The sequence below is a fragment of the Lissotriton helveticus genome, chromosome 1_1 (genome assembly GCF_964261635.1).
Source record: "Lissotriton helveticus chromosome 1_1, aLisHel1.1, whole genome shotgun sequence".
NCBI classification, from domain to species: domain Eukaryota; kingdom Metazoa; phylum Chordata; class Amphibia; order Caudata; family Salamandridae; genus Lissotriton; species Lissotriton helveticus.
In genome coordinates, this window is record NC_136057.1 from 979,183,241 (window position 1) to 979,203,314 (window position 20,074).

The 20,074-nt window shown below is 42.3% G+C and overlaps 1 protein-coding gene across 1 annotated transcript in view; it reads right to left on the reverse strand.

Moving 5' to 3' along the window:
* The window catches only part of PODXL (podocalyxin like), a 269,097-nt gene that overhangs the window by 137,764 nt on the left and 111,259 nt on the right, over nt 1–20,074 (reverse strand). The window contains exon 3 of the mRNA XM_078677422.1: nt 601–833. Coding sequence (XP_078533548.1) covers nt 601–833 — 233 coding nt within the window. The remainder of the gene's footprint in view (nt 1–600; nt 834–20,074) is intronic.

A 20,074-nucleotide genomic window follows, 5' to 3' on the forward strand; every position in this document is an offset into this window, starting at 1 on the left:
ACCAGATAAGCCTCATTTCACTGTGTAGCCACAACACAAGTGTGCCACAGGCACAGTCCATCAGACGGAGACGAGTGCCCTCTGCTCCCTGACAGCAGATAAGAAAAGCAGAACGGCCAAGATCACTTTTGTGCACAAGATCATGAATCCAGTGCCCACTCCCCGCAGTGCCTATTGCGACAACACCAGGCCCACTCACCACTACTGCAGTTCTATATGAAGGCATCTGAGATGCTGGCACTTTTAGTGCTGAGTGGAATTGTCCATTATCAGGCCCCATCTTAGTTTGGGTTAACCAGGATTTTCGTCATGCTTATTCAGGCGTGGCAACTAGATTAGCAAAATGAGTTCACTCTGATGTAGAGCAGTTTATACCATTTTGAGACCGATTTGATACTCTCTGCCATCTATTTCCGGTAGTGCCCTCCAATACCCAAACACTGCCAAGAATCCATGCATGCATGCGCACTTCTCAAATATACATTTGAGAAGTAGTCCCTCGCTGATAATGTCTGAGTCTGGCAGGACCGTTCACACTAGACCAGGTGCAAGTGCATCAGTTGACTTGAGGGCATTGGGCTGTACTGTACTGTGGTTTACCTGAGATGTGGATGGAGAGATGGTGACACGAGGGACCTCTACAGGGATGGTGGCTGCTGTTGCTGTTTTATCTGCTGTGCTGCTTTCAACAGGAGATGATTGTGTGGTTTCAGTGGAGCCTGTTGGCTTCTCCAGCAACCCGGGCCCTTTGACGGTCGTGGTCCCATCAGATGTCGTTTCGGCCACTGCACCTTTGGAAGTTGGTTTTAGAGTCTCCTGGAACACGGTGGAGCCTTTAAAAGTTATAAGAGAAGCAAGATGTATGAAAACATGTATTTCACAGGAGAATACTTGTACCTTCAATACAGTACACAGTGTTAAATTAAAAAATGTTCAATCTCTGAATGCCCAGTATCGTGCAATGCTTTGCTGGCAGCAATGGGAATTTAAGTCGTCATCGTGACATTGATACTTTGTTCTAAACCACAGCAGGACAGCGAAACTTCCCTGTTGGGAGTGCTTTACAACTTCAAAGTGGTGGAACAGTGAACCTAGTTGTGGAACACAAATTGTGAGTACTAATTTTAATATTAATGAGCTTGAGTCCATTAAGGTCTATGAAATATTGATTGTGGAAATGTGTTATGCCTGAGAATTCTTACCTGTCAGTCATTGCTACCGAGCGCCTTCAACAAGGAAGCATGATACTCACGGATGGCCTTCTTTGGGAGACAGTGGAAAACATTTTAAATGTCCTTTAATCTACAGCTAGTCTATCCTGCGGTGATATCTAAAGTTGTCAATCACTGCTATGATTTTAGTAGCTATAATCACAGCTCTGCCCCTGTGTTTTTGTGCCATACATCAAAGCAGTGATCCTTTTCAATTTAGCTTCTAACCCTAAATGAGCATGGATTTTGTGGCCATCTCAGTTGTGGTCAACCTCATGTTGGTAGCATATGGTGGCAGTGTCAAAGCCCTGGTATTGTTTTTAATTTTTTTATTTTTTTTAAATATCTTAATTTGCATCAAATGGACACATGAAAAGAAAAAAAGCCATCATTTACAAAATCAATCTATATCTGTAACAGCAATGAGTAAACATTAGATATTCCATTAAATATTCCATAAGTCATAAACAGAAGAGAGGTCATACGGAAAAAAAGAATCAAAACCAAAAACAAAAACAAAAATTCAGAAGATGAAAGATACTGTTATTGAGACATAAATAAACCCCAAATTCTGTCAACTTTTAGTTTAGCCTGTATACCCCTTGAAGAAGCAAGTGCAGTCTCCATATTATATGTTTCCTTAACTAGGCTCCACCATTCCATAACCATAGGTGTTTTTTTTTTAATCCAAGCTCTAGCAATAGTAAGTCTTGCACAGGTGACTAAAATATTCAGCAGATCCCTGAATGCGCTAATATCCCCACATATACCCACCAACACATCAATAGGTGAAAATAAGATAGTTTGAGCAAGTCTATCAGAGACCACCTTAATTATTCCATCCCAATATTCACTAATATGAGGGCAAGAAAAAAACATGTGGACAATATCAGCACCACTCAGATCACATTTAGGGCATTTCGTACGATCACCAAAATTATTATTCATTGTCCATTTAAGAATTCTCTCGGGAGTATGGTATAATTGACATACAGTTTTAAACATTTGTAGTTTTAGACTAGAGGATTGAACTGAAACATTTAAGCTTTTAAGAGAGAAAGTAATTAGATCAGATGGTACAGTCAAAGCCAATTTTCTATTCCATTTCTCAGTTAATTTAACGATATCGCTAGTGTTAAAGCCAGAAAGAATCTTATATCCTATGCTAATCATAGATTTGTCTACTTCTCTATAGATACAGTCCCATAGCGTAGAATCTAATACCATAGTAAGTTCTAATTTCTTCACTAAATAGTCTTTAAGCTGATAGTATTTAAACCTAGCCAATTCAGGTAAATTATAACATTGCTTCATTTTTTCAAATGCCATAAATCCCTGATGATCATATACATCTCCCAAGAATCTAATGCCAGAATCTGAGAATATTAGGCAAGATGTATCATGAAAAATTAAAGGAAAGCCCGGATTGCCCCACAAAGGTGTTTTACAGTGTAGCTGAGAAACATTACACTTAGCCAAAATGGATCGCCAGATATTGACGGTATCTCGTACCGTCTTGAATTTTACCCTTTTAAAATAGTTAGGGTCGTTTAGCCTGTAAAGAAACATATTAGCATCCTGTCCAAGTAAAAACTTATGAAAATACAAGCACTTATCACTAACTGTTAAGCTACGAAGACGAATCAAAAAAGCCGACCAATAATAAAGTTTAAAGTCCGGAAGAGCCAATCCACCTTGATTGAAAGGGAATTTAAGTAAAGAAACAGCGCGCCGGGCTTTTTTATACCCCCATATAAAACTGCTAATATTTCCCTCTAATCTAAGAAAATAAGAGTTATTGACCCGTAGGGGAATCGCTCGGAATAAGTATAAGTATTTAGGCAAAATTTTCATTTTAATTAAGTTTATTCGGCCAATAAAACTAAGTGGCAATTTATGCCATTTCTTAAATTGCATGGCAGTCTCTTTTAATAATGATTCATAATTTAATGCTACAATAGAATCAAGATTCGAAGAGATTTTGACGCCCAAATAGGTTGCAGCACCATAAATGCCTGGGATGGGGGTAGGCGGATGATAATTCATAACAATTTGAGTTTTGGTAGTGTTAAGTCTATAACCAGAAACTGAGCCATATTTACCTGCTTCTATTATGATGCCTTTCATTGCTTGAGGGACATCCGAAGAAAAAACTGCAACATCATCCGCATACACAGTGATATCAAGTTTATTTAAGCCGTTGAAAAAAGGGCAAATTAAAGCCTGGCGTTGAAGTGCGATTAAAAAGGGTTCTATACCTAAAGCAAAAAGCAGGGGTGATAAAGGACACCCCTGTCTTGTCCCCCTCTTAATTGGAAACATAGAAGAGCATTTTCCCATATAAGATACCTTGCCCATAGGAGTATCATAAAGCGATTGAATCCATCTCAAAAATTGACCTTTAATGCCAAATGCTTATAAGGCCGCCCACAAAAAATCCCACCCCACTCGGTCAAATGCTTTTTCTGCATCCAATAAAATCATCCCGAGTGGGGCGGATTGAGTCCGTGCAGCATCGAAAGCAGAGATGGCCGTATTAATATGCGCTGTAGTGTCTCGTTTTGGAATAAATCCATGTTGTTGAGAAGAGACAAGCTGGGACATGACTGGCGCAAGCCTCATAGCCAATATTTTGGCAAAGATTTTAGCATCGCTGTTTATTTATTTATTTATTTATTTATTCAAAGTTTTATATAGCACGAACAAGATCCTTACGGATATCAGAGCGCTTCACAGAGACAGGGGTAGGGGCAGCAGGAATGGACAGAGATAATGGGAGCAGTATAATAGTCACTAACATAATAGGATAACAATAACGTACAGAAAACATAGCAATATACAATCAGGTAAACAAGTAATATAAGGCGGCACAAGTCATTGATCCCACTACAGAAGGGTTCAGGTAAACCTTGGATGTGTGGATGGCTTATATCAATTTCTTAGGATAGAGAGAACACTGGGTGGGGGCATCGGGAGGGTGATTCAATAATCCAAAGTGTGTCATATATTGGTCGGTAGTAAGAGAGTAGCGTAGTAGTGTCACCATCAAGTAGGAGTATAGTGCCAAGGACAAGGTGATCAGTGGTACAAAGCGATGCAGAGTCTCTGATCCAGCACCTATAAAGTTCAGGAGATCTTGGCCAGAAGGATGGTTTTCACCTCTTTCTTGAAGAGTGCAGTGGAGGAGATAAGCCTGGTTTCAGGAGGGAGCGCATTCCAGATCCTGGGTGCCATTCCTGAGAAGGAGCGCTTGTATGTTTTTTCTTTCCGGAATCTACGAGGTTTCAGGAGTAGATTTTTTGTACTTCTATTGGATCTCGAACCTCCTGATATAGACAACTTTTGAGCCAGGTAGTTGGGTGCATTGTGGTGCACGGCCGAGTGTGTCATAACTGCAATTTTTAGCTGTATTCTGGCTTCAAAAGGCAGCCATTTTAGGGACTTTAAGTCTGGGGATATATGCGAATGTTTTCTTGAGCCAGTAATGAGTCTCGCGGCAGCGTTCAAGGAGGCTCTTAGGGGTGCTGTTGTGGATAGCGGGAGTCCGCTGAGGGCCACAATTCCGTAGTCTATGCGAGGGATGACCAAAGCTTGTACAGCAGTTTGGAAGTCTTCGGCAGGGAGGAAGGGTTTAATTTTCCTCAGTGTGTTGATTTGGAAATTAGCTCCTTTTGTGGCTTTGTTAACGTGCTGCTGCATGTTGAGCTTGGCGTCGAGTGTGATGCCTAGGGATTTCGCAGAGTCCACGATGGTAGGTTGGACATTGAGTGCTGTTAGGTTATTGAGCCAGGTTTGGGTGGTGGAAATTTTCGCCGGGGGTGAGATGAGTAGGAACTCAGTTTTCAGAGCATTTAGTTTGAGGTGATTATCCGCCAGCCAAGATTGAGTGTTAATAAGTGTGGAATTCAGAAGTTTTATATCTTCCGGGGATTGTAGCTTTAGGTAAAGTTGTGTGTCGTCGGCGTACATATGGAATTGAACATTGGATGCTTGGAGCAAGGTGGCGAGTGGTTCCATGACGAGGTTGAACAGTGTGGGGGAGAGGGAGGATCCTTGTGGAACACCTAGATCTGCAGGCACAGGTGTAGATAGCACATTGTCGATCTTGAACTTCTGAGACCGATTATGAAGGAAGGACGAAAACCATTTGAGAACAGTTTCCGATAGTCCCATTCTAGTGCTTAGCAGCTCCAGTAAGTTCTCATGTTTGACCGTGTCAAATGCTGAAGAGAGGTCAAGAAGGATGAGGAGGCAAGACTCATTGCGATCAAGGATTTGGAGGGCGTCATCAATTATGTGTGTCATAGCTGTTTCCGTGCTATGTTTCGCTCGGAAGCCTGATTGATGAGGGTTGAGGAGGTCAAATTGGTCAATGTGTTTTGTTAGTTGGAGTTGGACACATTTCTCCAGCAGTTTGGCCAGGGTGGGGATATTGGTGATGGGACGGTAATTGTTTAGGTCAGACGGGTCAGCTGTAGGTTTCTTGAGTATAGGCGTGACTTGCCCCACCTTGAGGGAGTCTGGAATGAGACCTTGTTGAAGGGAGCTGTTGATGATTTTGGTCCAAAGAGGGAGGAGCAAGGGGATGAAGTCTTTTACAGCATTAGCCGGTAGGGGGTCTATGAGGTGATTAGAGGGCTTCAAGGTGCAGAGCAGTTTGTGTATTGCTTCCTCCGAATAGGTGTCGAAGTACAGCCATGATGCCTTGTTTTTAGGTTTGGTGTTAGACATCCTGGTGTGGTTGGGGAATCGGCTTACATCCATGATGAGGTCATTTCTTATGTTGTCAGTCTTTAGCTTAAAGAAAGCAGAGAAGGCTTCACAGTGTGGGGTGTCGCTTGTTGTGCTGTTTGATTGTAGGGGTTGTGTCTTTGTTTGAGTCTTGATTAGTTTGAACAGCTTTCTTGGCCTGTTTTTTGCTTGGTCTAACTGGCGGCTAAAGTAGTCCGACTTTGTGCGCTTTATTTTCCTGAAGTAGGCATTTCTCTTGTTCTTAAGCGTTTTGAGATGCAGTGATGAAGGGTCAGATCTCCATGTACGCTCAGCCATTCGCATAGTACGCCTGTCGTCATTGAGTCTGCCGTCATACCAGGGGTTAGAAGTTTTGCTGGAGACTCTCTTCAGTTGCAATGGGGCGACTTCATTGACTATTGTATTCATAGAGTCAAGGTAGTGGTCGGTCAGTGATTGAACATCCGAGGCACCTGAAGGGGGAAGGAGGAGATTGCCGATGTGGGGAGGCAGGGTAGTGGGGTTAAGATTCTTCATGTCCCTTTTCCAGGTTTTGGATTTGGTTGGTTGAGCCGGGTTAGGTTTAACTTTTTCGTTGATAAAGAAGGAGATAATGTGGTGATCTGACCAGTCGCAGGGTTGGATCGCCTCCAGTTGGGTAGAGTCCTCTTTGGCGATGATGAGATCGAGTTTCGAGCCTTTGTCGTGAGTTGGTCTATCGCATATTTGGGTGAGGTCAAGCGCATTAAGGAAAGTTTTGAGACTATTCACCACTGTGTCTTTCTGATCGTTCCAGTGGAGATTGAAGTCACCCAGGTAGACTTGGGTGGTCTGCCGACCGGCATTGGATGTGATCGTGTCCATGAGTTGTTGGGTGAATATGAGGTTGTCACCAGGCGGGTGATAGATGAGATGTAAAGCACAAACTTGTTTGCCCTCGCTGGTGATGTCGAGGCAGAGGAGTTCACAGGAAGTAAGGGAGGGGGAGGTGGCTTTAGTAACGGAGAGGTTGCTCCTAAAAATGCATGCAATACCCCCGCCTGTCTTGCGAGGCCTGTCCAGTCTAATGATGTGATAATTGGGGGGGACTAGTATGTCCATAATCGGGGTGGAGGCTTCAGTAAGCCACGTTTCAGTCAAAATGGCAAGGTCCAGATCCATTGCTGAGACGAGATCAGCGATGTCGGAGGAGTGTCTCTGGGCCGATCTGCAGTTGAGTAGGATGCATTTGAGTTTGGGAGTGAGAAGGGTGGTCGAGCCTTCTAGTGTGAGGGGGACTTTTCTGAGGTTGTTAGGGACGGAACCTCTGTTGCTAAGGGTTGGGAGCCTCAGAGGATTTGTGAGAATTGTGGGTATGGGGATGTGTGTGTTGGATATGTGTTTTACCGGACCTGGGCCATAAGAGCGTAGGAGGGAGCATAGGTCGCGGTCCGACAGTGAGATGAGGGCACGACGGGGGCGGTGGGAGTTATTGCGAACGGGGATAGTCGGCCAGCGCGGGGGTCGTTGGAGGCGAGGGTATGTAGGGAGGGTGCGTCGTTTGTAGGGTAGTGGGATGGTGGGAGGTAGACTGGGCTGTGAGAAGAGAAGGTCTTTGATTGCGTGGAGATCTTTTTTGACTTGTAGGAGATCCTGTTTGACTTGTTGGAGGGTGGATAAAGTCAGGTCAGGAGGTGGATTGGAGATGGGGTTGGTGGTGAGAGCCATTGGTGAATGGTTGAGTAGTGGGCAGGAAAGCGCGCAGGGTATCGGGGGGGGGATATGCTAGCGTTGTTGGAAGGTTCTACGGTGATAATGAGTGGGATGGCATTCAAAGTGTGGGCGGGTTTGTGGGCGAGGGGTGTGGGTGAAGTAGGGGTAGGGTGGGAGGCATAGGTAGTGCCGATCGTGGGAGACGGTGCCGGTGAGTTGAAGAGTGAGTGAAGGCTGAAGACAGTGGGGGAGACAGGAAGGTAGTGGGGGCTGAGAATAGGAGGGGAGAGAGGGGGGATGCTAAGGTAAGGGAGGCGGTATGTTCTGTGGGACTGGTTGGGAGGATGAGAGTGTCGTGAGTGAGAGTGGGGAGGGGGCTGGGGGGGAGAGGGATCTGCCGTGGGGGGGATGGAAGGGGGGGGGATAAGCTCCGGACGGTGGTGTGTTCAGATGGTGGCGTGTTGTGGGTGGGAGTTCTTATGTCAGGGGGGAGAGGGATGGGAGAGGTACGAGTGGGGGTCAAAGGGGTAGTGTTAGAGGGGCGGCTAGTGTATGAGGTGGAGAGATTTGTGACTGCGCTTGGGGAGTGTGGGGCGGTAACAGCAGGTGGGCGATTGACTAGGGTGCTGGGGGTAGAGGTGAGGTGGGTGTGGATCCGACGCTGAGCTATGTTAGAAGTGTTGTGGGTGGGGCTGCGACGTCAGGGGTGATAGTGCTGGTGGAGTTCTGGGTGGAGGTCCGCAGCTTGGAAAGGTACTCTTTGAACTTGGGGAACAGGTTGTCTAGTAGTTCCAGGTTCTTGTCCGTGGATTGAATTAGGACAATCCCGTTATTGTAGATAGTAATGGTAGTTCTGCCAGGGAAGAGTTGGGAAGGTGTGATAGAGAGAGTTAGGCCATGAGTTGTTTTCCTGGTGGTGGAGACGGTGAGTATGGTTAGGAACGCTTTTCTCCATTGGGCTCTGCGTGAGGTGTGGAAGATGATATCAGTGTTCAGGGCTCCATTGCCCGGTGAGAGGTAGGTGTCGGCAAAGGGTGTTTCAGGGTGCGACCTCAAGAAGTTATGTTTAAAGCGTTTAGCGGCTTTTTTGGTGAGAGTGGAAGGGTAGTTGATTCTAAATGTGTGCTTACCGATGAGATCCATGTTAGGATGGCTGTAACGTTGGGAGTAGGAGAAAAGACGACAATAAAACTGTCAGCCGTTCGTTACAGGGCATAGGAGTGACACTAGTGAGTGTCCAGAAGTAGCCAAAAATATAAGAGGTAGCAGTCGGTGCAATCCAGGAACAAACAGTGCGTAGGTGCAGCTTACACAATGTACACTATATGTGAGGTAGCAATCAGCTTACACCATGTACAAAATATGAGAGGTAGAACCGGTTAGGTGGAGCCAAATTTACACATCATAATGTAAGAGGTAGCAGCGGTGTAAGCTAGGTGTAGAAAGTGGCTGGGTGCAGCTTACATGACTAAACGAAGTAAATGAGGTAGTAATAATCAGTGCAACATAGTGGTAAAGTGAGATGGAAGTAGCTTACAATAATGAACCAAATAAATGAGGTAGCGAACAGTGAATGATAGGGATAAAGGTGAGAAAGGTGCAGCTTACAACATATACAGTATACAAATAGGGCTAAACTACTAATGAATTACTGGATCCAATATAGGTGCAAACAAATTACTGCAATAACAAGTATGACACTAGTGAGCAGCCGGTAGAATATGAGGTAGCAATCAGTGCACTGTCGGTGGGGAAAAGTGAAAATGGGTGTAGGTTACATAAAATGTAGAATACCAATAGTAATATAATACTGCAGTAAAAGGCAGACACTTAAGCACACCAAGAACACCAGGTTCTTACACCACTGTTGATAAGCGAAATTGGCCTGTATGATTCTCTCTCTTGTGGTGTTTTACCCTTTTAAAAAAAAAAGATAATTTGAGTTAAATTCCATGTTTTGGGTGCTTGTTGCCCATTGCCTATAGCACGGATCACATCAGTTAATAATGGTATCAGTTCCTCAGTGCAACATTTATATAGTTCCAAAGGAATAGAATCCGCCCCTACAGCTTTACCAGTTGCTAGGGAGTTAATAGCATCCTTAATTTCTGTTGCTGTAATATCTGCCGCTAATTGTATAGATTGTTCCGGCGCTAAAGTTTTAACCATGTTTAACTCTATATAATTCTTAATACTATCATCCTAGGTTGCAGTTTCTGGTGTATATAAAGCATGATAAAAAAGAAGCAAATTGTTGTAATATTGATTTAGAATCACAGAATAGTTGATTATTATCCCCTTTGATTTCCTTAACCGTATTCTGGGAATGGTCTTCAGCAACTTTGTAGGCCAGAAGTTTACCAATTTTTTCACCGCTTTCATATTGATCAAGTTGATATTTCTTTAATTTGCTAATACTCTTGACCCTAAGAAGATCTTTTAATACAATTTTAAGTTCGATTAGTTTAAAGTTTAATGCATCTACGTTCAATACCCCATTAGAAAGAGCTTCTGCCAATTGAAGTTCAATATCAAGAATTTCTCCAAGCCTTTCCTCATTTAAATTTCGGCGTTCTTTATTTTGTCGCCAAATATATTGCTGAGTGAATCCACGTATGCTTGCTTTACAAGCATCCCAAACTATCAAAGGTAAGCTAGAATGTATATTTATGTCAATGAATTCTTTTATGTGCTCTTTAAGTTGATATATAAACACAGAATCAGTGAACAAATATCTTGGAAATGAGAAAAGGCGAGGAGAAAACTCTTCAATTGCAGACTCAAAGGTTAAGGAAATCGGATTATGGTCCGAGGTCACCCTTGGATATATGGCCATTGAACAGTTACCGAGGATAAAGTCTAAGACCCAAATCATATCTAAACGTGAGTATAACTTATGAGCTGCAGAATAATATGTATAGCTGGCTAATTTAGAATTTAAGCATCTCCAAGCATTCTTTAAGAGATGAATAGCAGCTAAATCCAGAATTGCAGCTCTAGTTTTCCTCATTCTCTGAAAAGAATTTTTCCGAGTAGTATCCAAATTATAATTCATAATACAATTAAAATCACCCAGCACAATATATTCCCCATCCCATACGAGTAATTCCATATTAATCTGATCAAAAATTATAGGCTCATCTTGATTTGACGCATACACCCCACATATTGTATATTTTCGACTTTCCAATTTTATTTGTGCTATGGCCCATCTACCAGCTTTATCAGTTAGCGTCTTCAGTATCTCACATTTAAAGCCTTTATGTTTTAAAATCGCTACCCCCCGGATTGAAGCATTAAATTCAGTGCAAACTATAATATCATATCCTAATTGCTTAAGCAAATGTTTATCTATATAAGCTATATGAGTTTCAGTAATGACCGCGATTTGAGGGTTATACATCTTAAGCTCCTCATATACAAGACTATGCTTTATTCTATTATTTAAACCCGACACGTTCCAAGCTAAACATTTTATTTGATGCATTTCAGATTATATATGTCACCATCTATATGACCTCTATAACAAATCAAATCAACTTTATATTTCCTCTTGTTTTTGTAGTTTTTGTGTCTTTTGATGCATTTTTTACCCCGAAATATATCTTCCCCTTCCCCTTCCCCTCCCCACACTCTGCCCCAACCTCCCCCCACCCAATAGTTACCTGCAGGTCCCCCCCTTAATCCGGCTGCCGCTATATTGGCAGCCAGCAAGCGGATTTTAGCCGCTTTTAGGATCCGAGCATTCAAAAATAATCAAAAAAGCCGTGCTTTTACAGTCGTTAACATCTCATGTAACCTATTACTACCCTGCCAAAACAGTCACACCAATCTATAAATAAGTTGGAGTGTATAACCATAAAAGGGGGATAGTGTCAAACGAACATAGCATTAGTCAATATCCAGTTCATTTTTCCAATCTCCAAGTAGCCATAGCAGATTCAACCTCATGCTCTTCCAAAAAAAAATAAGACCGGCCATTTTTGATTACCTTCAGTTTTGCTGGCTCTTGAAGAAAAACTTGGCATCCCAACTCCTTTATTGGATCAATAAATTGTTTCAATTTCCAGCGTCGTTCCAGGGAGAGTTTACTTAAATCAGATCTAACAAAAAATATAACTGAGTCAATGGTAACTGGAGTATTTGGCCGTGCTTTTATTGAAATGGCTTGACGAAGCAGATAGTTACCTATACAGATCAAGATTGGATGAGGCAAATTAGCACTCTTATTCCTTTGAACTAAGGGTAGCCGATGGGCACGTTGAATCTGGGAGTCCCAATCCCAATCTGATAGGTCAGGAAAGGCCTTCTGAAATAATTGGGCAATAAATGCCCTAGGGTCAGCGCCCTCAGCTCCCTCTGCAATACCAAAAACACGTAGGTTCTGTCTCCGTTGTCTATTTTCTAAGTCCTCAAGCTTAGCTTGCATCTGGAGTAGTTGAGAAGTATGTTTATTCACAGCAATTTCAGAGCGATGTGTCTTTTCCTCCGTTAGAACCACTCTTTGCTGTAATTCCTCCACATCTTGGGAGACAGCCCCCAATTTACATGACAGCTCTTGCAGAGAAATTTGAGTCTTATTATTGTCTTCCCTCATTTGTTGGTAATGGATCTTGGCTTCTTGTTTCTGTTCATTAAGTAACTGTAATATCGTCTGAAAAGATGCGGACACCTCCCCTTGAAGGGTCCAATCTGCTGATGAGATAGAAGGGTGATCCGATCCTCCAGAAGTGATCTCTTTTGTTGGTTCTGTTATTGAAGCCGAATCGATGCCACCCTTAGTTATTCTTATGATACAAGCTGTGTCTTGTGTTGAAATATTGTTATTTAATGAGGGTGTAGGGGTATCGCCCGTAGATGTTGTTGATATCAGAGAAGGCGGTTGCGAAATTGTTAATAAAGAAACGGTGGACTCTTCTAAAGCTTCTTTACCGAAGCCAGTAAATTCCTGTCTTTCCATTTCCATTACAGCCATCGTATTTTCTACATTCAGAGCAGCAGTGGGTACTTCAATTGGTCGTTGGTTAACACTCATCGCTCCAGATGCATCTATCATAGAATTTGAGGCGTTTGCATCATTGGTTACAATACCTAAAGCCCTGGTATTGTTAGAGTTATGCGTGGCCTTTGACACAGTCGACCATGATCGATTGCTGATATGCTTGACTTAGATTGGTATAACAAGACTAGCACTTACCTGTGCAGCGTCCTCCCCAGCCTGGGTACCCGCCAATGACTACACCACACAAGGAGCAACGGCCAGATTCATCAACGTAAAATCGGCTCGCAAAGGGCCAGATTCATCATCCCAAATGCAAAAATCGCTATTATAGAATTCGCAATTTTGCGAGGAATTGCATTTAAGGAATCTCTATTTGAGATTCCTTAAATGCAATTCATGAAACATTTAAAAATTGCGAAATCGCAATTTTGGGCCGCTATTTACCACGAAGTCAAACCTCGTGGTAAATAGCGGAAACGTACAAAAATGCACTTAAGTGCATTTTTCTAAGTTGTATGTTACACACACACATGTCCTTGGGACATGTGTGTGCGTAACACCAGCATCCAATATCATTTCAGGGGTGCAACAGGGTGTCCTTTGGACACCCCTGCACCCTTGAAATCGCAACCTCAAAATGCAAATCGCTAATAGCTATTCGCACATTGATATGTCTTCCCATTCATTCCTATGGGCCTTTAGGCCCATAGGAATGAATGGGGAGTAATTCCTTATTTGCGATTAGCAATTATCTAATCGCAAATAAGGCCGCTGTAGGAATCGCAAAATAAATTGCGATTTGTACATGAATCCCGTTTTGCGAATCTGTAATAGCGATTCCTTAATAATCGCTATTACAGACTCGCAAAACGGGACTTTGATGAATCTAGGGGTTGGTTCTTCTGCATGTAACCACAATGTCAACATTCTAAACTTGCCTTCACTTCACTACATTTGAACACTTACATCACAGTTCTACGGAGTCCATCAGGAGACAAAAGGGTTCCATCATTGCTAACTCACAGGACAATACATCTCCCCATCTGTTAAATTAAAAAGTAAAAAAATTACAAATATATACAATTATAATTCTTCAGTGAGTCTTCCTGGAGCTCTAATTACATGTCCTGATCGTGTTGTTGGAAGCTGGGAACAGACAGGAAAAGCGTCCATGACCTGCATTGGTAAGGTAGGGACAATGGAAGTCAGGTAGTTCTCAATAGTCTTCTTAGAACCAGTCTCTGCAGTGACATCAGGGACTGACAAGTAACAACCAAAATGTTGAAAGTGTGAGGAGTCTCCGGTAATGGGCTTTCCAGGATGTTTGGCAGTCCCCACGTGTCCTTTACTGGTCACAATGTGGAAAGGATCAGCATCAAAAGGTGAGAGGAGTTGGCCTAATGGCTAGGGCGGTTGACCTCAAATTTGGGGAACCAGGTTTGAGTCTCGGCAAGGACGCGCAATATCCTGTGATTCTGGGCAAATCACTTAATCTCCCCATGCCTAACAATAATGAATGTGTCCTCATGTAACATAACTGGTGCTCGTGTAAAGCGTTCTGACCCAATACCTTCGGGTCAAGTTAGCGCTATATAAAACTTCGGGAAACAAAAGGGTATCAGATTTATGTTTTCTTGGCTGATGGATAAACACTCGATCTGCTCTGGTGAATTTAATGTCTATAGCACATCTGTGCTTGTCTGCGTATGTTGTTGTTTTCCGTTTATGATCCAAGTCCGTTTTACGAGTTTCATCATCATTGGTAGATCTCTTGTTGGTCCATTGAGGTAACTTGGTCTCCATGACTCTCCCAAACATTAATGCAGCAGGGTGTTCACCTGTCGTCGAATCATGGGTCAAGCGGTATGCTCTAAGAGTGGAATGTAAGATTGTTTTAAGGTTAAGCTTTACTAACACAGCACACTGGACAGCTTTCTTGTGTGTATTCATAAAACGTTCGACAAGACCATTGGTCTGTGGCCACAGAGGTGTACTTTTCTAATGCTGTTTCATTAGGATAACTGAGAAAATCTCTGATTCTCCTCAGTTGAAAGGTGGGCCATTGTCAGATTTTAAGATTGAAGGAACACCTCATGTCACTAGGATGCTCTCTAATCTCTCTATGACTCTTTGTTTAGTGATAGGTGAGAGATCTTCTACCAATGGAAAACCGGAGTATTAATCAATATTCACCATCAGGTGATGTCAATTGTTAGGAGTTCCAAAGAAGTCAACAGCATTTTTTTCCCATACTTGTTTTGGCACCCCAGACATGTTTAAGGTGTGTTGAATGTTTTTCAATAATAAGCAATTGCATAGGTGACAAGCCTTCAATCCTCTTTCAACTCATTCATCGAGAAGAGGAAACCAGACTTGGTCTTGAAAAGCCCGTTTTGTGGCACCAATTCCACCATGTCCTTCATGGCCACATCAATTGTCTGTTGTTAGACTCTCGGGAATAAAAATTCTTGAACCTTGTAAAAAAAAACTAAGGGACAGTTCATGTTTGACGTTTTTGAATTTCTGGTATTCACTGTCACTGGCAAGAGATCAATTGTGTTGGTTCCACGACTGATGTGTAATAATCTCCTTTAATTTCTTTTTTTTTAAATATATTTTTATTAGGTTTTCTTGACAAAATACATAAATACATACTACATATAACAGTTAACAGTAATCGCTGGCGACCCGCTCTTGGTTCATTTCTTTGTGTCACGGTAGCTGTTTTAAGGTCCCGAAGAGCATGCGGCCATTTTCAGATGGTTGTGTTTTAACATATAAACATATCACTATCTTAGTTTGTCAGGGACAATTTGTTCCAATGAAATGGCACTGTACCGGCACTCTTGAGAAGTAGTCAGCAGGGTCCTCGCGGGACGATGAACAATTGTGAACTTGTATTCTTGAAATGGTAGACCCCAAAAGTTCAATGCAAGAAAGGCATCTTGCCATTCGATTGCTAAAAATTGTCAACAATACTTGATGATCTGTCATAAGCATGAAAGGCTTTACATATTAACACATGGGGAAGTGTTTACAAGCCAACACCACTGCTAAACTTTCTCAGGTTGTGAATAGGTGCGTTCAGTTTGGGACAAACTTCTGCTTGCATATGCCAAAATATGCCTTCAAGCATCTGGACGTCCACTGTGCTGGGCAAAGATCGCACCCAATCCGACTGGGCTAGCTTCAACAACAACCTTTGAATGAAGCTTTGGATCAAAGTATGTCATTTCAGTAGTGTTCTCGAATGCCTATTTGCTTTTACTAAAGCTCTGCTCACATTCATGTGACCATAGAATTGAAACATTCTATTCCGTCAAATCTCAATGTGGCAACGTCTTGTATGTATATGGAAACAGTAAGTGGCAATGCCAATGAATGAAAGTACCTTGGAAACATCTTGTGGGGGACTGGCATTTGACAATGCTTGCACTTTACCTGGATCAGAAAAGATATGGCCAAAGAATTTAGGTTTTGTCTAAAGGAACTCACATTTCTCAGCTTTCAAAGTTATACCTGCATCGGCAAGTAAACAACACACTTGTGTGATAGCGCTTTGTGGTGCTCCTACTGTGTAGATCCAAAAACCAATACATCATCCCTATTATTGGGAAGCATTTATGGCACGCTCTATGATACGTCGAATGACATCTTGAAAGAGCTTTGTAGCTGATGTCACACCAACATTTTGGTCCAAATGTACAAGCACATTGCGCCACCAGTGCGTCACTTTTTTTAAAGCACTGGCCGTGCAAAGGGCTTGCCCATATCTACAAGGCCACGTAAAGTCTACTTGTGTGACTTTTCATGGCCTTGTAAATATGGTCCCCTTTCACACATTACTCTGCATGAAAGGTGCGTTCCATGGGTATTGCTGTGGGTGTTCTCACGCAAAATTCATGGAGTCAGACACATCCCCAGATTTACAATGTTTTGTTAAGCTGGGAATCTGTCAGAGGGCACAACTAGGACACATACTTTTATTTCTCCTCGTTTTTCCTCTTTCTATGTGTGCTGCAGAATGAGAAAAATGCCATCAATTATTGTTTTTGTAGAGTAAGGTGTCCCTTCCAGCACAAAAACAATCATCCCCGAAACACGGGCACCCTTGAAATATGATGCCAGGGTGCCCGTGCTGGGGCATGGCAGCCAATTGTGCCCAAGCACAGGGGAAAGCACACAGATGTGTCTTATTGTTCTTAATACGATGCATCCCTGTCCTTTCAAAATGACGCAGCTCGGCGCAACAAAATGGCTTGCGGTGCCACTCTGCGTCATTTTGTAGTAAATGAGGCCCTTAGTCTTTTATATTAGAACAGACCAATACGTGTAGAAAAGGTGGTAATATACCTAAAATTCTCCTCGAGTTCCAACTGATGATAATATCCTTTATTCAAACCAGGGTGAGAGAAGACTTTCACACCATTCAATTGTGTGATCATGTCGGCAATGTGAACCTGGATGTTGTTCTCTTTCAATTGCCTTGTTAGCTTGCAGCATATCAACATAGATGAGTACAGATCCTTCACTGACTTTTTTTTAGCACTACCAGTATTGGAGAAACCCATGGTGTTGGACCAGTAGACTGCTGAATTATATCATGTTTGAGTAAGGATTCAAGCTCTTTCTCAACAGCTTCTTGTAAATGGAATGCAATTCATGTGTGTCTTTGAACAACAGGACGTACAACCTCATTAATCTGCAATTGTACTTTAATAGTCTTAAGTTTTCCCAACCCATGAAACAACGAAGGGAACTGATTTACTATTTCGCAATGAGCATTCATGTTGTAGTTCACCGATGACGTTTAATGCTGTACCTTCAAGTACGTGAATAGGTGCTTTTACTTTTGTCTACTTGTGTTTCATTGTTGCTACAAATTAACCTTGAATTTTTAATTGTGTATATGCAGCCCATATTTACACTATACTTTCCGATGGCATAAGTCGGGCAGTGGAGACATTTTATTGTACTTCTCCTCAGGCGTAATGTTTACCAACGCACCACTATAGATAATAAAAGGTATTGAGCAACCATTTGCTTTTAGTGTAATTTTAAGACAATGTTCGAATTTCTTTTGTGCTTTTCTTGTCAACTTTTCTTAGATTTGCATTTTTTTCACATGCAGCCAGTCCAATATGAGCATGGTTTTCTAAGCTAAACATCAAAATCTGACAACCATCATCTTCACTTTCAATTGATATTGATACTGAAGAACTTTTTGGCGAATCATTATATGACAAAAACTTTATTTTGCTGTTGATTTGCTTCAACTGGTGTTTCCGCTTGGCCTTGTGGGCATGCATAGAACATTGCTTCTGGAACGTTTGGGCAGCCATTTTGTCTTCTCGCCATGATGCACTTGATTTTTTCCTTTGCCTTGCAAACCATTAGGTTCTCCTTCCCACAGCCTTTGCATATTTTATCCAATGGTGGGACATGCTGGCCTTTCGGTCATCTTGAACATTCTGTTGAAGTGTGACCTCTTTATGGTGTCCATAGGAGCCCTTCAATTTTCTGGAGACCCTTGGAGTTGTTCTGAGGCTCCACCTGGCAGCTTTAATGGTGTGCTGCTTCAGATATTGGACAGCTCTGTAAGTACAACCCCCTTGCTACTGCTTGGGTCGCTTTACCCGTCGCTGAGGTCATAGGGCTCTTTGTATGGAGGCTCTGTTAAGCCCATTGACAGTATATTTTATCATTAACTGTTTTTGTCAAGCTTGTGCTTTTGTGTATTCTACTTGTACGGTTTCTTTGCATTTGAGTATGGTAATATCAGTGCTTCTTTTCCGTATCTGGTTGCATCTGCCTTTAGTGTTATTGCTCCATTTGATGTATTGCAGTTTGGAGCCCTGCCTCTCTTTACAGCCAGCAGGTCCGTGGCCAATGATGTGTACACTTCTCAGTGAAGCTTTCTTTATGGTTACAAGCTTTACACCAGCTGGAGTGGCGCTTTGACTCCACATATGCCAAACGACGATTATCCACTTCAACTGAGGCACGTGTGGCAGGCACGAGTAGTTTTGTTTGACCACGGAAGATCACAGTTGATCTTCAGGTTACGCATCCCCTATTTGTAGCCAGTTGTGACCTCCACAGCCTGGGTACCCGCCAATGACTAAGGCACACACGCAGCTTAATATTACACAACCTTATTCTTTTGAGTGTAACTACAAACATTTTAAACCTGCCTTCACTCCACTACATATGAACACTTACATCACAGTTCCATGGAGTCCATTAGGAGCCAAAAGGGCTCTGTCATTGCTAACTCACAGGACAATACAACCCTGATTTAATCTTTCCTTTCATCTCAATTTCAAATTGTTCAGTTCAGCCATTGTGACTCACCTCAAAAACTGATTTACTCAAGGTCCCCCCTGCTGTGCTGTTACCTTTTTTTTTTAATTAATAAATAATTATGTCCTCTGGTTTATCTGCTTCATGAATATATTGAAAAATTGTACACGTATACAATGAACGCCAATGCTTTTTGTCCTGAAGCTAATCTGATACCTTAACTGACAAACTATGACCTGCTCTTAAAACCAACTGACTGGTGGATGAGCTTCCACTTTGAAGCTCAATCTATCCTAATCAGAAACTTTTGTAATGCAGAATAATTCCCAAACATTGGATGATACACTCTGGAATTCCTCAATGGCAAATCCAGGCACATTACTGACAAAAAATGTAAGCACTTTACTTGAAATTTCCCTTAGACTAAATATTGCCTGTCATCGCACTCTGCTGAGAAGGTTTCTGCATTTCCTATCTTGCTTCAAGCAAATGACTATTTTCAATGCTTTTGTGCAATCAACAATTTAGGGCCTGAGTTAAATGTTGGCTACAGCGATGGAGTTCCTTGACCGCCAAACTTATGGTCTGCTTGCCCAATTTAGAATCAAACAGACTATAGGTTTGATGATGGTGGAGACTACTCTGTCTCCACCATGGTCAAAACTCTCTTGCCTGACGGAGTAAGGGCCGTTGGATGTTTGACTCATGTCTACCTAACTAATTTAGCTAGGTGGACATACAGCCGATTTTCAATGCCTGCCACCACCAGAAGAAACCTGGAGGTAAGGGGCATGGAAAAGTGGTCAATGCCACCCTCGCCATGGGAGGAAGTTCCCATGGCAAGGAGGGGAAGGCACTGTTTTTTATTTTCAAAAAGAAAATCCCACTTTGGGATTTTCTTTTGGAAAATAAAAAAGACATTGTCAGTTTGCCATACCTGTTTGTCATGCTTACAATGTATTGCCAGGAACTGCCACAGGCCACATCGGACACAGATGAACAACATGCTACAGTGATTATGCCAGACTTGACTCCATGACGGACAGTTACCGATACAAGGCCAATATTTAGAGACCATGGGCCAGATGTAGGAAAATTAGATTTACTGATTCTAAAATACCGAATTTTACCGATT